The 18,135-nt window shown below is 47.9% G+C and overlaps 1 protein-coding gene across 4 annotated transcripts in view; it reads right to left on the minus strand.

The window, feature by feature from the left end:
• The window catches only part of PRKCE (protein kinase C epsilon), a 536,579-nt gene that overhangs the window by 195,995 nt on the left and 322,449 nt on the right, over positions 1-18,135 (minus strand). For 3 of the 4 annotated variants that reach the window (XM_003822657.6, XM_063594977.1, XM_034953058.3), the window contains 4 exons: positions 16,485-16,644; positions 14,057-14,091; positions 12,682-12,767; positions 8,377-8,506 (listed from right to left, as the gene is read on the minus strand). The exons of the other annotated variant lie outside the window; for it this stretch is intronic. In XM_003822657.6, coding sequence (XP_003822705.1) covers positions 8,377-8,506; positions 12,682-12,767; positions 14,057-14,091; positions 16,485-16,644 — 411 coding nt within the window. The remainder of the gene's footprint in view (positions 1-8,376; positions 8,507-12,681; positions 12,768-14,056; positions 14,092-16,484; positions 16,645-18,135) is intronic. 4 annotated transcript variants of the gene reach the window in all.

The following is an 18,135-nucleotide window of genomic DNA, read 5'->3' on the forward strand; positions in this document are numbered from 1 at the left end:
GCCTCTCAGTGCTTTCACTGGTTTCATTTGGATAAAGTTGTACCGGGAAGAAATAGATCTGCTTTGCCAGGGGCTCTTACAAAAAGAGAAGCGCTCTTCTACTACTACCCAGCTATTCACCACACATTTGTTGAGGACCTACTATGTGCTGGGTGGTGCAGCAGCAGCAGTGTTGTCTGGGGACACACTGGGGTTCAGGCACTCTGACTTTCACCTTCTATTACACATCCTACCATCCTTTGGAGAGACTTGGTTTCCATGTTTCCACCCTTTTTATAGCTGAGATTGAAGCAAAAGGCAGGCCAGGCTCCTGGGAACTCCTCCAAAGCAAGCAGACAACCTTCTGGGAATGGCGACAGAGCCACTCCTAAGGAGGGGCCCAGGCCCATGTATGCTGCAGGAATTTCTTTATGTTGGGGTAATTTGGCCCTTGAGGGTGAGCCAGGGCAATGGTTTGATTTCGTAACAGGTTCCAGTCATGCCAAGCTCAGAGACAGAGAGCAAATATTTGCAAATGGGAAATTGTGTGCTTGTGCAATGGAAGTTGGCAGGGGTGTGAGAGTGAATGACCACAAAGTCGTTCGGGCAGAATGAGGAGAAAGGAGGTAAGAGGGATGCCCCCCTGGGGTCATGCTGGGCCAAATGTCATCACCAGAAAGAGATTTTGGAGTCCTGATCACACCAGAACCGTGACTCAGAGCTTTCCGGGGACCACGATCCGCCGCTTGTCTGCTACCCAGCATTCCTCAGATCAAAGCTCAGACTGAATTTTCAGCCAATCTGCCACGTGTACAGGGGACATTCTCATGGTCCCCAGGCATTGTGGATGCTACTGCAAAGGATTCTGAGTCAACCAAAGCACTCCTGTGGCATTCTTTCTCCCTACACCCCTTTCCAGGCCCTCTCTTGCCTGTAAATTGCTCACACTTATTTCTGACTCAATGCCTGAATTATTGTCTATGATTTCACTTATTATGTTCAATGACCAAGCACAGTGCAAGTTTCTAGAGAACTAAAGTAATGTTTTATCTCCAGGTTCACCACGACGCCTTGCACAAATCAGGACACCATGCTTTTCAGTTACTCTAACTCTACGGAAAGTAGTAGTACTACAGTGGCATAAATGACACCTCTCAGACCAGACCCAACAGATAACAGGGAACTAGAATCCCAAGCTCACTATGCAAGCCACACAAATTAAATGTCAATGAAAAGGAAGGTAAAGCAGTCCATTAACATGGCTTGACTTTAAAGCAAACAAGTAAAAGTACCCTTATGTAATTCCCTCCTTGTATAATTCAACCACAAAAAGACAAGGGTTTAAAGTGATTGTTTGATTTCTGTGGGCCTTTCTTTCATAATTATTCACACATATGCATGAAAAGGTATGTATGAGGATGTCTGTGACAGCATAAATTAAAATGGCGACAACACACAAACCAGTAAACATCCATCAAGAGGGCAACATTTTAAACAATCTATGGAACATCCACAATGTGGACTCTTTCTAGTAAGTAAAGTAGATGTCTGTACACTGCCTTGGAAATACTCCAAGACATACTGTAGAAAAGCAAATTATATAACTATGCACGGAAGATTGAATTAACAAATATTTATTGGATGTCAGTGTGCAGGCACTGTTCTAGATGCTGGGTAAACAGAGAATAAAACAGACAAAAAAAAATCTCTATCTTCATGGACCTTGTATTTGGATTGGGAGAGATAGAAATTAACATTATAAGGTCTGGCGTGGTGGCTCATGCCTGTAATCCCAGCACTTTGGGAGGCTGAGGTAGGTGGATCACTTGAGGTTGGGAGCTAAAGACCACCCTAGCCAACATGATGAAACCCCATCTCTACTAAAAATGTAAAAATTTGCCAGGCGTGGTGGCAGGTGCCTGTAATCCCAGCTACTTGGGAGGCTGAGGCAGGAAGATCACTTGAACCCAGGAGGCAGAGGTTGCAGTGAGCTGAGATTGCACCGCTGCACTCCAGCCTGGGTGACAAAGTGAGACTCTTTCAAAAAAAAAAAAAAAAGAAAAGAAGAAAGAAAGAAAGGAAGAAAGAAAGAAACTAACATTATACAAGTAATTTAGACTGGGTGCGGTGGCTCACACCTGTAATCCCAGCACTTTGGGAGGCTGAGGAGGACGGATCACTTGAGGTCAGGAGTTTGAGACCAGCCTGGCCAACATGGTGAAACCCTGTCTCTACTAAAAATACAAAAATTAGCCTAGTGTGGTGGCATGCACCTATAGTCCCAGCTACTCCAGAGGCTGAGGCAGGAGAATTGCTTGAACCTGGGAGGTGAAAGTTGCAGTGAGCTGAGAGCCGAGAGCCGAGATCATGTCACTACACTCCAGCCTGGGCAACAGAGTGAGACTCCATCTCAAAAAAAAAAAAAAAAGAAAGTAATTTAGAACATTAGAAGATGATAAGTGCTATGTTAGAAAAAAAATCAGAGGAAGTAAGAGACGAGAGACAAGAGCTTGAGAGCTACCCAGTGGTCAGGGTAGACCCCATAGACAAGACGATTGCATTTGTGAGGAGGCGAAGGGGATGTGGATGGGGAGGTGCAGGTGTTCCAGGCAGCCCCTAAGCTGCCTCCTGATTGCCCCTGCCTCATAGTGTTCATGCTTTTATGTAACTCCCTCCCTTGGAGAGGACTGGACGTAGTGATTCTCTTCTAATGAACAGAAAACAACAAAAGCGATAAGATGTCCCATTGCCTCGTGTCTGGGGCATCTTTTCTCACTTTCTTGTTTGCATTGAAGGAAGCCAGTCACTGTGTGGAGAGGCCCATACGGCAGAGAACTGATGTCTCCGGTCAATGGCCATGTGGGCGAGCTTGGAAGTGGATCCTCTTCCAGTTGGGTTTTCAGATGAGACAACAGCCCCAGCTCTCAGCTTGACTGAAACCTCATGAGAGTCAGATGCACCCAGCTAAGCTCCATCCAGATTTCTGACCAGCGGAAACTCTGAGAAAATAAGTATTGGTTGTTTTACACCACTATGTCCTGGGGTCATTTGTTATGTAGCAATAGACTCTAACGCAGTGTGTGTGAGTATCCGTGCAGCAAAGGCACACAAAAAGAGGACATTTTTAGAAGTAAGAGGACCCATAGCACATTTTTAGAAGTCTGAGGATGAAAGTGGAAAGAGAATATAAAGAAAGCCTTTAATATTTTTAATATATATCTAACTTCAGTCTTGCTTGGATCTTTGACAGTAAGAACAGTGAGAATGTGTTTATGTATTGTGCTCTTTATAATTCTAAAAATAAAAGTTGAAGTTACGACAAGGGGCCTAGCTGTTAAAAATAGTAAAGGACTGACATTTTCAGAAATGTTGAAAATTAAAAATTATTCTGCATGTTTTTAGTGTTTTTAAGTATCCAAAATACTTTTTTTTTTTTAAAACAAGGAAAGGAAGGAGGGAGACAGGCAGGCCTTTCTTTCATCTTTATGGCTCTGCACAGCCACCCCAAGGTATGTGGCTAAGATGACTCCATTTTTATTTTTTATTACTGTCCTCAGAAGGGAAGAGGGCAGTTGGGGTTAAAAGCCAAGGGCACTAAGCCAGGGTGACCTGCTTGCAACCTCCCAGCTAGGCAGTACCCAAACCAGGACAGCTCCTCCAAATCCTAGCCTGTGATCTCTTCAGGCCACCACTCCTGTTTACTACTTACTGGAGAGGAGGGGACACCCTGTCCCCTTGGCCCCTGAAAACAGCCGCAGATCAGAGCAGTTATTAAGATGTGTGTCAGAGAGAGGCAGGAGCAAGGAAGAAGATTCTTTAGGAATCTCCAGGCCAGGTCTTCGTGGAGTACACCTTCCTCCCTGTGCCTCGTCCCCTGTCCTGGAGGACAGCAGGTGCAGAGCATTCACCCCAGATGGGGATGAGAAAAAGCAGGGCTTCCGCTTCCACAGGCCCCCGCAGGCCCAACTGCAGGCTCCGTCAGGAGGTCTGGCTGTCCTGTGAAGTTGCCCCTTGGTGTCCGATGACTTCAGAGCAGCTGTGCTGAGACATGAGTGTGGGGGATGGGACGGGGGCAGGTGAGAACTGGATCTTCTCTAGAGAAGGAAACTGCAATCAAAGGGTATTGGGCGTCTCTGCCTCCAGGGGCCACTGACTCCATGCATCAATGGGAAAATAAAACAGGTGGAAAAGGGCCCCAGAGGGGCCCATGGTGCCAGTGAACCTGAGATTGGAGAAGGCAGCACTGTTCCAACAAAGTGCAGAATGAAAAGGCTCCAAACGCCCGAGACTAGCGATGCTGCTCCTGGAACCTGGGAAGCTGATTTCTGGACTGTTTAATAGTGGTTGAGGGGCTCAGACAGACCCACGAATGAGTCTGGAGAGACTCAGACGCAGCAGGCACTTGAGTCACAAAATGAAAGAAAGAAATGAACTATTTTGCCTGCTCACTTTGTGCCAGCGTTTTTCTGCCCTCGGTTAAGGATCTCAGTTACCCAATGATCGTGTGAGCATCCTGCAAGGGTCTGGCCCCTCTGTGGCTGTGGGCTGGAAAAGGACAAGGGCTGGTTGCCCCACAGTTCCTGGTTGAATGCCCTGCATGCACCCACTCTCTCCAGATTTCCATTTCCTTGTCATAAAAGCAGACATAATTATGCTCCCTCTACCTGGCTGACAAAGGGACAGTCCCCAGAAGGGTACACACACAATGCTTGAACCTGTGTGGCTCAGACAGTTTTAGACTGGAGAAAGAGTGACCAGGACAGTCTCATGGATCCTTCCTCGTAGACCCAAGCTCTGAAGAAACCTGTTTTGCTGAAAATACTGGAATCTATTTCCGGGAATGGGAATGGGAATGGCAAAAAAGCTGAAGCCATAGGGCAGCAGGCCAAATAGATGATCTCCAGCCAGGACCAGGGGACCAGGGCTCCAGCCTAGGAGGCCCTGCTAGCATGGTCCAGCAAGAGAGAAAGCCTGGCTGAGTCTTCCTAAGCAGGAAAGGGTGGCATAGAGCACCTGCCAAAGCCAGGAACAGGGCCAGGCTGCATGGGTACAAGAGCCAGCTTCATAGGGACTTGCTCGGGGATGCTTGCAGGTCACTAAGTCTTGATTTCTTTTTCTTAGTAATCATAGTAGCAGAACCAGGCTTAGACCTGGGCACAAGCAGCCCTTGCCTTGGGCCCATGCTGGCCTCTTCTGGCCATGACCCCTCTCCACAGGGTAAGGAGTCTACAGGGCCAAGAAGCCTTAAGGAGGAGAAAGGATCTAAAGAGATAAGTGGAAGCAGGCAATTTTCCAGGGCCATCCAGCTACTCTGTATGATACTATCATGGTAGATAACGAGCACTGTCCATTTGTCCAAATCCACAGAATGCTCAACACCATGTGTGGATCCCAAGGTAAACCACAGACTGTGAGTGATAATGATGTGCTGTACAGGTTCCGTGGCTGTGCACGTGTGCTGCTGTGGTGGGGATGCTGGTGGGGGGAGGCCGTGTGTGTTGGGGGGCACATAATACAGGGACTCTGTACTTTCTGCTCAATTTTGCTGTGAACCTAAAAATGCTCTTAAAAAAAATAAGCTCTCTTAATTAAAGAGAGAGAAAGACAAAGAGAGAGGGAGAGGGAGAAGGAGAGGGTCACAGAACAGCAGCAAGGGGAAAAAAAGGCCAAGTAATAACATCAGAGCCACAGGAGAGTAAAAGTCTGCACACTTTGGCCGGGGAGCTTCAGGTCTCAGCCTTCGTCTTCTAGCCCTCATGCGGCCTGATTCCCTCCGGGTTCCTGGGCTCCCATGGACAGATACCCTTGCTCCAGGCATCCTAATTCTGCCCCTTCTTTCCTTGAGCAGGGGCAAGAGCATTTCCTGCCCAAGAAGAGCTGAATACACTGTCCCTGCCCCTCCTTCTTCCAGGGTCATTGGGGACCCACAGCCCTCACAATGATGTCTGGGTGTCTGGGCTGCTTTCTTAAAATATCAATATTTATGATGATAGTATCTTCATTTAGGTTCACTAGATAGATCAATAATTAATATATTTACAAAAAAACCAGACATCAGCTCATCAGGGTTCCCTCCAAAGCAGGCCCTGCTTCCCGGTAACCACACTAATCTTTCCAAAAGCACATCACTCCTCTGCTAGACACTCGAGACTCCTGCTCCCCTCCCTTCTTCCTCTTCTGCTCTCTTCATCTCATCTACAGGATTCCAGGCAGGCCCCATTTTGTTCAGGGTCACACACTAGAAAGAATACTCCAACGGGCAAGTGGAATGGCTCCGCCCCCACCTCCAGGGGTGCCGGGAAGCTCACAGGATGCTGGGCGTGTCCACAGTCAGCACCCCCTCATGTCCAGTGGCTGGATTGTGTTCTGTCCCCACAATTGCTATTTCCAGCCCTCACCACCCTCCTCGTGCCTCTCACACCCCCACTTCTCCCTCCTACTTCAAAAAAGACTTCCTCTTTCAGAAAATAAGGGAATCTCCTTGCAATGCCCTCAACAGATTCAAAACTTAAATCATGACTTTGTCCACTCACCTCCTCCTGGATTTCTATCCCTGACACCCGAGATGCATCTGCGCCCAGGCCTGGTAGCCAGGCTTGCCCTCCATCTGGGGAAGGCGGTGTCCATCATTCTCCCCAAGGCCCATCCCTGCTCGCCTCCCCTTCCCTGCTGTATCAACAGTCAGTCCCCTCTCCCTTCTGCCTCATCCATCTCTCCTTTGCCACTGTCTTTTTCCTGACTAAAACATTCTGAAAAAACATCTCCCTCTATTAGCACTTTAGCCTACAGCACTTGGGCTCCATCCCACTGTCCCACTAAGACAGCTCCTGCTGAGGTTCCTAGTGACCTCCTTGTTGTTAAATCCAACCCCATGTTTCGTGTCTTATCTTAAATAACCTGTTGGAAAGCATTTGGCACCACTTCTTTTTAAAACTGTTAAAAATTCTCTACTCTTTTGGCTTCCATGGTGCCATTCTTTGCTACTTTTCCTCCTACCTGTGAGTGCTTCCCTCTCACTGCCTTGGCAGGCCCACCCTTGCATGTTGGTACCCACCCTCATGGTATTATCTTTGACTTTTTTCTCTTCATACTCAATGTACTTACCCTGGAGAATGACATTGACTTTATAGCTTTAATTGCTTAGATCCTGACAAAACCCACATCTAAATGCTCAGTCTAGACCTATTCCCCAACTGTCAATGAGAATGTCCAACAGGTGGACAGCTTCGTGTCAATTTGCCACGGGCACCTTGAGTTAAGGTGTCCCCAACTCAGGCTCCATTTCTACCTCCAACCTTATCTTCCCTCTTGTATCCCCATCTCAGTGAATGCTATCACTGCCCTCCCAGCTGCTTCTGGTCACTACATCCAATAAATCATTCCTCCTTGATATATTAAAGTCATTCTCCTCTTTATTCCCACTGCAGCCCTGATCTTATTTCCAATTCTCATAGTTTCTCATTGGGATCCCTTCAATGACCAATTTGTTATGTCCTAGGTTTATTTTCTTATACTTTACTTATATTCTTCTAATTTTTCTACAATGGGAATTTATTAATAATACATTCCACACAAACAGTAAAACACTATTTTAAAATATTGTCCATGCAATATCCCTGCCTAGTAGTTCACGGTTGCCCAACCGTGCAAGCAGGCTGGACCGGCTTATAAAACTGGACACACTTCTCAGGCCACCAGAATACATTTCCACCTCCCTGTGTTATATGCTACTCCCCATGCCACTTAGCATCATCATCTGAGTGCGCTGTTTGCGGGTGGCACGGCAGGAAACAGGAAGGAACTGAGGACGCAAGAGTCAAGGTTCAAATCCTACTTCTGCTAATAAATTGTGTGATGTGAGCAAGTTGCTTAGTCTCTGAGCCTCCGTTTCCTCACCAGGGCCGTGGGAATAATATCCCCTATGTCCCAAGCTGGTGACGAGTCAGCAAGCTACCTTATGTGACAAGGTTCTGGCATGGCTCTTTCAAAGAGTAAGCACTGAGCCATGGACCATGCAAGAAAAGCCTCAATTCACACCTCTCACTTCCTTCATGGCCTAACTCCAAAAATATTACTTTTCTTCTGCTCTAATGTATCTTTCCTTAAATTATTATGCTTTTATAGACTCATTTTGTCTCCCCAGATTGTAAGTGATCTTAAGGGGTGGAGTCCGCCCTCCTCCTTCCTCGGTGTTTCCCTCCACCCAGTCCTGGATGGTCTCTGCCCAGAGACTGCCTACCAAATGCACAGAGTTACTAATGCAGGATTAACAAAGGCTTGCGCTCAGTTCTTGGCCAAATCTGGAATCAGACAAGGGTTTTTTATAAAGCAGGGATGGGGGCAGGCAGCAAGGAAGGGGACATGCAGGGGCTGAGGGCAGGGCAGGGAGCAACTTACCTTTACACTGCAAACCCTGCCGCAAGAGTCCCCAGAGCAGGGACCCACAGTGATCGCAGAAGGTAGGGACCTTGTAGTTGTGGATACCGAACTTGTGGGGCATGTTGACGCTGAACCGCTGGGAGCCCACCTGCAGGGATGGCAAGATACAGGTTCACCACCGAGCTCCTCAGTGCCCCAGAAGACTTGTCAAAGGATCTCTCGCAGAACTTTTTCCAAGAGAGCTTGTGTCATTGTAGGTGGCAGGCCCTAGCTTGGCTCTAAAAGCTGCCCTGAGGTGAAAAGAGCTTCCATCCTGCCCTGGCCTTGGCTCCTGATGCTCTTAACTCACTGTTGGCTGCTCCATTTGACTGTGCAAGGCCAGGCCTACTCCCCAACATGGTCCTCTCCAGGACTTCAGGACTTTAAGCAATCATAGTACAGTGTCCTCAATGTGTACCTCAGGCCGGGTGCAGTGGATCATATCTGTAATCCCAGCACTTTGGGAGGCTGAGGTAGGCGGACCACCTGAGGTCAGGAGTTCGAGACCAGCCTGGCCAACATGGTGAAACCCTGTCTCTACTAAAAACACAAAAATTAGCCGGGCATGGTGGTGCGAGCCTGTAATCCCAGCTACTCAGAAGGCTGAGGCAGGAGAATTGCTTGAACCCGGGAGGCAGAGGTTGCAGTGAGCCAAGATCATCCCACTGCACCCTAGCCTGGGTGACAGAGCAAGACTCTGTCTCAAAAAAAAAAAAAAAAAAAAAAAAAAATTGTACCTTCAATACTGCTGTGTGCCTGGAAGCCCCACCTAGGCAAAAAGTCTCTAGGAAGCTCAATGGTGGACACGGGATTCTGTGCAGCAGTGTGTAAACTCTGCCCAATGTTGTGGAAACTGTGGATCAGTCAGAACGGACAACAATTAGGAGGAAGATGGCTAATACAGAATGGTGAGCACTAAGAATGCTAAGGTCTCAGCCCTGACCACACACCAGGCACCATTATCTCAGTTAAACCTCACCACCACCCTACAGGGCAGTCCATGGTTACCCCAACTTCACAGATGAGGAAATGAAGGCACAGCACGATCATACCCTGTCCCACCCAGTGTCACAGGATGGCAGGGTCAATGAGACCTCAAGGGTGGAAGAGGCTAGAAGCATAACACATTTCATGGAAGCAAGGGTCTGCTGGGCTACCTTTCTGAGTCATCTCTGCCCCTCCACAGCGCTACCCTCCATCTATGTCTTTAGTGGAGCAGCTGCACCCCCAGCCCCTCTCAGTATCGGCAGGAGACCATCACCCAGGACATCCATGGGCTGGGGAGATCACTCTTGCTACCCCGGGGATTAGGAAGTGGCTGGCATGCGGCAAAGCTGGGCCTCAGCTCCCTGGCTGACTGATAAGTAACAGGCCCCCGTGGGGGACTAATGAGGGGTGAAATGAGAGCTGGAAAGGGAGCTCGACTTGAACGCAAGCATGAAGACAAGTTCCCTAGCACCCAGTTCCAAGGAATGGCTGATCCTTCCATTGGACCAAGATTTCACTGATCCCTACTGAAATGGATGGTCTACCACTTGAGGTCTTGCCTGGGAACAAGAATGTCAGCTCTACTGAAAACAACTATACTCACCCATTCTTAGATGCCTAGTTTAGGTGTGCCTGTTTGTGAATGTAGACATGTTGACTCTGCCATGGTCTCCCTCACTGCTAAGGAAGTATGAGATCACTGTGCCCACTCTATTCCTACACACACCCTGAAGGCATGGTGGACCTATACTGAGAATAGAGTCTTGGTCTCTCAGGAATCACCTCATAGGGGTATGAATGACAGACTAAGGTGAAAAAGTGGGGAAGTTGTCCCAGGTGACCAAGAAATCCAGTGTGGGGGTGGAAAGAGCTACGTGACCCTCAGTTGGGACCACTAAAAACTCTAAGGTATCAGAAAACAGAGGGAGGAGGATGAAGGAGTCCACACAAGAGCATGCCACAGCATCAGACAGACCAAGAGACCAACACAAAGACGGCATGCGTGCAGGGGGACATGTCACATGTGCGCTTGCTGAGAAGGACACAGATACAATGGCGTGAGTGAGAGTCACAGAGAGAACATGGAGAGGAAGACAATGGCAGAAAGAATTGTGAGATTAAAGAAAAAAAAATGTGACAGCAGTGGAGATGGAACATTGTTTGGTTACCACACCTGGAAGTGCAGGCAGGGTGTGAGTCCACCACATGCTAAGACACACAGACATGAGATGGGGGGGACCGGCCGAGTGTTCACGGTGCAGGACACCCAAGAAGTCCATCACCAGAGCACCTTTTAATAGGAAGGAGGGCATTGAAAGCATGGTGTTTAGGGCTACATGTGTTTCTGGTGTGTATGTGTGTATGATGTGTGTATGCACAGGCATCACATTAAAGGTGGTTGCACAAAAGAACGAACTCAAAGTTTGGTCCCCAGCAGTTCAGTAACCCGGCAGAGGGCAAGCCCATGACCCTGAGGGGCAGATACACTGACACTAAGGGAGACTGGCCTCTGGAAGCACAAGGTGGTGGCGGGGAGAGCCAGGACTGGGAGTCAACTCCACCAAGCTAAGAAACCCAGAGCCTCCCTCTCTCAGTCCCTGGCAATTTGTCCCTTGGTGATACATGTCAAGTTTGGGAACACACTTCACTGGAGACTTCTTCTCACTGCTCAATATGCCAGGAAAGACACTCAGAAGAACTGGGTCACAGATCAAGCTGGGTTCTGAACATTTCAAATCTCAACCCTTTAACCTGCATGGCATGGACTCTTATGGGACCTTTCCCTCCAAAAAAGTGCAGAAGAGCTTTAGAGTCCTGCAGAGGCAGAGACCTGCAGGTGATGAGACTGAGATCCTTGAGGGACAGACTAGTGTACTCCTCTTTGTTTCCATGGGACACAGCATAACGCCTGTCATACAGGACATACCCAATAAATGTTCAATGGAATGTCCATAGGAAGGAAATAAGGCAGACAGCAAGCAAGCCATCTCTTTCTTTCATTTCCTCGTGAAAGCAACAATGATGTACTGGGGTCATGATCCTAGACCAGGAGTCGGGAGGTGCAGGTGCTGGCTTGCAGTCTTAACCACAAGAGAGCCCCTGCAAACAATGTTGGTGCTCTGGGCTCAGACTAACCTTCACAGACACAGAAGGCTCAGTCTAAGCCTTGTCCTTTGTTGCTTTCCAGAGACAGCATGAAAGCAGAAGGAGAGAGAAGATGGGAAATGCCTTAGATGCCAGGATGCTATTTGACTCAATTATTAAGAAGCAGGTAGAAGGTCTCTATAAGTCAGTACTGTTGGAAGTCAAATTGTAGACCAGCTGATTATAAACCTACCCAAGGCCTTTCTCTCTAACCCGCGATTCTAACAGCCTACGACTACACAGAATTTATTTCCCCCAGAATTAAGAGCATGCTCTTGAAATCAAGTGTTCTGATAATACCTACATCCATATTCACAACTGTCATCTTCCTCAGAAAGGTTTTTTAATCTATCAGTGGGACTATCATTCTCGTAATTGCTCAGTTAGGAGAACCTAGCTTCATTGTTGCATTTTCCTGCTTCCTTACCTCTACCAAACTAGGCAATCTGATGCTAGTTTCTAAGATTAAGAGACAACGTAGGGCAGTGGTCAAGGGCTCAGGCTTTAGAACAAACTGCCTGGCTTTGAATGTGGCTCTTAGCTGTGTGATTTTGGGCAGGTTAATTTCACTCTCTGTGCTTCTATTCTGTTGTAAAATGAAGATAATAACATCTACCTCATTAAGGTTTTTATGTGATTAAATAATATATGTTAAAGTGTTTCAATCAGGGCATGGTAAGTGCCCAGTGAATGTTGACTCTTTTTATTGCTGTGGTTATTGCCGCCTCCTAAGTATTCCTTGGGCTTGCTCATTCCACACCATTCCCCCATCAGCTCATTAAACAAGGTTCCTGCTTGTGTTTCTATTACTGTTTATTACCTGTGAGGAGCTAGTGACACATTGGTTAGCCATTTTAGTTCTGATGAGATGATGCAATAAAAGAATTCATATTTTTCTTGTGGGCTTGAGTGCTGGGATCACACTGCACTTGGCATAATATCCAAGGGGATAGAACTGACTTGGACCTGTGCTCATCCTGCGGATGGTGTCTCATGCCAGAAGACCATGGACAGCTCCCTTTGTTTTTTTATCAACACAATGAAATGACAGGGTCTCAGGCAGAGAAGGTTTTCTTGGGAACCACAGAAGAGGCAGTGAAGGGAGGGGCTGGCGGTGAAGAAGCCCAGAATTTCCGTGTCACCAACACTTACCTGGTCGGGGGTCTCCTGCTTCTTTAACCCAGCACACTTTGTGATTATGAGCTCATGGCACCGCTTGTGGACCACGCAGGTGCAGACTGCAAATAGCAAAGACAGGAAGGCTGAATGACACTCAGGAAAGGGAGTGTCCCTCCCAGGATCTATTCAGGGCTTGGTGGAGTGACAAGGGGAGCCAGGCCCCTTCTGCCACTGAGCCTTAATTTAATACCCTCCCTAAAGTCTTTTATGCAGCTATTTCAAAACACTGTGCTATCAGAGCCATCAGTTTCCTAAATGCTCCAGAGAGCAAGGTAACATTTATATTCAGAGGACATCAGCAGTTTTCTCCAGTTGAGGGAGTACTGATCAATTTTCTCACTTCAATACGCCAAGGTCAAGGAAAAACTTCCTTCCAGCCCTCCCATGGAGCACTGTCTATTAAAGGTGTTGTAGTGGCCTCGCACCCCACTCGGGACCATGCAGGGTGGCTGATGTGATAGGGGGAACTGCAGCAGGCGGTGCAGAGGTTCTGAGGCTTTTTTATCTGGTTGTGTCCTGACATACCAAACTTCAAAATTCCCATCGACTTTAATACTTCCACAAGTGGCCTATATCTGTGTTGTTAGTGTCATGGAGCAATGTGGGCAGTAGGTGGCTGAAAAGGTAAGTAACTGTTTGTGTGCATGTTACCCCAAAGAACAGCAACTTCCACCAGACACTACCCCATGGGTGAGACCCAACAGTGCTTGGCGAGGAGACAGGAAAACCTCCCTGCTCTAACCTCAGCAAAACCACCGCATGACCATGCCACATTTCCACCCTCCAATTTTGTACAACTTAAACTTGCATTTGTAGTCAATTAACTGGAAAGGAATAATCTTCAATACCTTCAAGTGAGCTTTACATTTTTAAGAGCTAATGATCACACAGCCAAGACCAAAAAAAGGGATTAGACAAGGACCTTTCAGTGATACCAAGTACAACGAGCAGGCGAGGAAGCTTCTTCAGGGAGGGAGACAGGGAGGGATCTGGCAGAATACACAGACCCAGTTCAGGACAAAGTGGGACTTTCAAAGAGCCTCCAACTGAAGCAGTATGTCTGATTCAGAAAGATGAAAGTGCCACCTGCTCCAGTTGAGACACAAAGGCCGGGTGGATTGGGGACCTGCTGAGATCACAAGGACGCCTGGAGACAGGTGGCACCTGCAAATGCCTCCCATATATATTCCCATATATGCAGAAGTAATGGTCAAGTGGGAACAAAGAAAGCATGCAAGCTGTGGAGAGCCTCCAAATGTCATCAGACTGAGCACCTGCCTCCTATGGGTGCCAGTGATCTGGATCTAACCATGGGCCTCTGAAGATTTAATTCATAAATGCCTCTTACCTTGACACTGGTATCCCTGCTTTCCTATGACACCCCTGAAAAGAAGAATAAAATTTTTTTTTTAAAAGTGAAATGTTACCAGGTCAAAAAACAAACAGAAAAACCACCCAATTTGGGCCACCACCCACATTGCACCAAGTACATGAAGTATGCAGAATATTGTAAATTCTCTCTCACTTGCAAGGTGCCTTAAATGTCTCCTTCCAGAAGCCCACAGAGGGCAGTCCCAGTGCTTGGGGAGGTGCAAGGTTTGGTCAGCATCAGAGCTTGATTTCCTATACAGAGAGCCATTCCTGTGTGGTCAGCAATGTTCTGGAAAGCCACAAATGACCCTGCTTGCTCCTGGTAGGCATTGAGCAGTGAAGCATACCTTTCCTTGTGGATAGAATGGACATTCCTCTTCTCCCAGCACCAGGACACGCTCTGTGGGCCCTCTAACTGTGGAAGAGGGCTGCAGCTGGCAGGTATATTTCCCTGGGCAGTTCAAAGACCACCAATGGTTCTAAGCCAGTCTGTGCCCCGAACTAGAGGTTCAAGAGGTTGTCTAGGTGAAGGCCAACATTAGAGGTTCCTTCCATGGCCAGAGTGGTGTTCCCAGGGCAAGACAGAAAGTCAGCATGGACACAGAACTATCACACAAACCCAGCCTTACCCCTGTCCTTAGTGTACTAACTACAGCTGGTCAGGGAGCTCCCTGAAGTTCCCAGCCCAGTGGGAACCAGAAGCTATTCAGGCTCCACCCCAGGGAACCTCGAGCTCAGTGGCCTTCGCCCATGGGCTTAGAGGAGACCTGGATCTGTAAGACCGACCACTCAGTTCATGACCAAATATAGCAAGTGAAGGTCAGACAGCTGGGTCTGCCCTGGTAATTGGAAGTATCTGTGGCTGGAATGGGGCATTATTTCTGCCTCAGTTGGGCTGGGCTTGCTCTGAGCTATATCATCTCAGATGTCTACGCCAACCTGGATGACTGACTTTGTGACATCATGAGGATAAGACAAGTGACTCCTGGACACCTGGAATCCAAGGGGTCCTCAGAGCCCAGTGCAGATGTCCCTGGCTGGGATCATACTGCATCCTGGCCTCACTCACTCTCCCCATTTGGATCCAAGGGTTCATGAAGGCAACCTCTACATCAGCTTCAAAGAGCTCAGACAGCTTGCTAGAAAGGCTGGTGGGATGTCAGGAAAAGTATCAGCATTAAAAGTCAGACTACTAGGGGTAGAATCATACTTCTGACACTTCCTAGCCAGAGGACATCAGACCAGTCTCATTTTCATTTCTGAGCCTTGGTATTGTTAGTGGAATGGGGCTGGCCTTCGATCATCTTTATCCCAGCCCCTCTCCTCCTTCCAGATTTTTTTTTTTTTTTAAGACAGAGTCTCACTCTGTCACACCCAGGTTGGAGTATAGTGTAGCGATCTCGGCTCACTGCAGCCTCCACCTCCAGGGTTAAAGTGATTCTCATGTTTCAGCCTCCCAAGTAGCTGGGATTACAGGCGCACGCCACCATGGCCAGCTAATTTTTCTATTTTTAGTAGACACAGGGTTTCACCATGTTGACCAGGCTGGTTTCAAACTCCTGACCTCAAGCAATCTGCGTGCCTCGGCCTCCCAAAGTGCTGGGATTATAGACATGAGCCACCGCACTTGCGCCTGGCCTCCTTCCCGATTTTCTAACAAATCCTAGACATCAGATAATTTCACTTGTAAATAATTCAGTGGATTATTTTTCAGTGGATTATTATTCAGTGGAATCCTCACCCTGAGGTGTGTCTGTAAAAGATAAGGATTCTTTTTAAAAACATACAATCAGCTGGGTACAATGGCTCACATCTATAATCCCAGCACTTTGGGAGGCAGAGGTGGGTGGATCACTTGAGGCCAGGAGTTCTAGATCAGCCTGGCCAACATGGCGAAACCCTACCTCCACTAAAAATACAAAAATTAGCCAGGCATGGTCGTGTGCTCCTGTAATCCCAGCTATGTGGGAGGCTGAGGCATGAGAATCACTTGAACCTGGGAGACAGAGGTTGCACTGAGTGGAGATCATGCCACTGCACTCCAGCCTGGGCAACAGAGCTAGACTCTGTCTCAAAACAAGACACACACACACACACACACACACACACACACACACACACACACACACACACAGAGTTACAATATCCTTGTTGGTTATTAAAATCTTAACTCTTTTGATAAAATTCTAGGTATAAAGTTGCCAGAAACCATCGCTTCTTTCCATGTATTTCTCCCCATGTACCAAACACACACTTAGCCTTCCATAATAGTCCCCTGCATTCAGATAAGGAAGAAATGAGGCACACCAGCATTCTTTAAATGAGGTGCATAGTCTCCCCTACCCCATCCCCGACATCTTGCAACAGAGATGTTGTAATTAGAGGTTCCCAAGAGAAAGGCTTACCAGATGAAGTCTCTGCAATGGGAGCAGTAGGTGGGCTGCCGAAGATAGGTGGCCATGAACTTGTGGCCGTTGACCTGATGGACCCTGCGCCTGACGGCCCCCTGCCGCTTCCTCGGCCGCATGCGTTCCCTGAACACACGCTCTTCATTGTCTTTAGGGGCTGGGGAAGGACAAGAGCGGGGAAGAAAACGGAGTCTGGGTTAGTGCACCTTCAAAATGAGCTCCCTCTGGAGAGCTACTCCATCCCCGGGGGAGTGGAGCTGGGGTGGGTGAGAGGTAGCCTTTGTGTGTGGAGGGACTCGGGGGTCTGAGGAGTCCCACTGAGCAGCTGGAGTGAGCGAGCACATGTAGGGTGGAAAGGCCCAGAGTGTGCCTATTCCTGCTATATCCTCAGATTCCATCCAATCCAAATTCTGCTCCAGGGCTGGCTGCCCTTTCCTCCCCACACAGGCTACAGCTGGTTTCAAGGGCTTGGGGGTCAAAAGGCTCAAGGTTTGCATCTTAGTGCAACTCCTGAGCAGTGTGACCTTGGATAGGTGGTGTTTCCTCCCCCTGAGCATCTGAGCGCATCTCCCTTTGTAAATGGCAATGGCAGTGCCAGCCACAGCAGGTGGCTGAGAGGACGCAATGAGATGAATCTCCACACCCTAAGCTTCCTGGCTCAAGAAGTAGCTGCCTAATAAATCTGACTTCTTCCTTCTTCCTCTTACCTAGACTAAGCCAACCGAGAGCATTTTCCCAGAGGTCAAAAGGAGAGGGAAATATGACACAGTGAAAGCAGTTTCTCGAAGGCTCAAGACCACCACCATGGGCTGTAAAGATCCCACTGGAGTCAAAAAGATCTTCCCTATACCTTCCTTCCCTCCACTTCTGAGACTGCCCCGCCAACTGAGAATGCCTTGCAAGGGGACTCACAGATGATCACAAAAATAATAAAGATAATTGTTACGGGCTACATATTTTTGCCTCCTCAAAATTAATATATTGAAGTCTTAACCCCCAAAGTGACGCTATTTGGAGATGGGACCTTTGGGAGGTAATTAGGTTTAGATGAGGTCGTGAGGGTTGAGCCTCCATGATGGGATTAGTGTCCTTATAAGAGGAGGAAGAGACCTGAGTGAGTGAGCTCTCTGTCATGTGAGCAAGGAAGAGGGCCCTCACCAGATCCCACCCATACTGGCTCCCTGATCTTGGATGTCCACCTTCCAAAACTGTGAGAAGTGAATGTCTGTTGGTTAAGACACCCAGTCTTTGGTATTTTGTTATTGCAGTCTGAGCTGATTAAGACAAGGATGACCATGATAAATGTTTATCGTGGGCTTACGCTCTGGCAAGTGCTATGCTAAGTGTGTTATATCTTAGTGATACAATACATCTCACTGAACCCTCGAAACAACTCCACTTGAAGGGTACTGCTATTAGCCCCATTTTACAGGTATGCAAAGTGAAGAATAGAGTTTAAGTAACCTACTCCTGTTAACACAGCTACTCAGTGGGGAAGCCCAGATTCTAACCCAGAGAGTAAGAAAGAGGCCACTGTTCCTCCACCCACATGCTGCTCTGAAGGATGGCCTGCACTCCTTACAGAAAGTCCCCAAGCTCTCATCTGAGTGGCTCTCATCACCAAAGAGTCCAGCTGCCTGTGGCTTCC

The sequence above is a fragment of the Pan paniscus genome, chromosome 12, assembly GCF_029289425.2.
Source record: "Pan paniscus chromosome 12, NHGRI_mPanPan1-v2.0_pri, whole genome shotgun sequence".
Taxonomy (NCBI): Eukaryota; Metazoa; Chordata; class Mammalia; order Primates; family Hominidae; genus Pan; species Pan paniscus.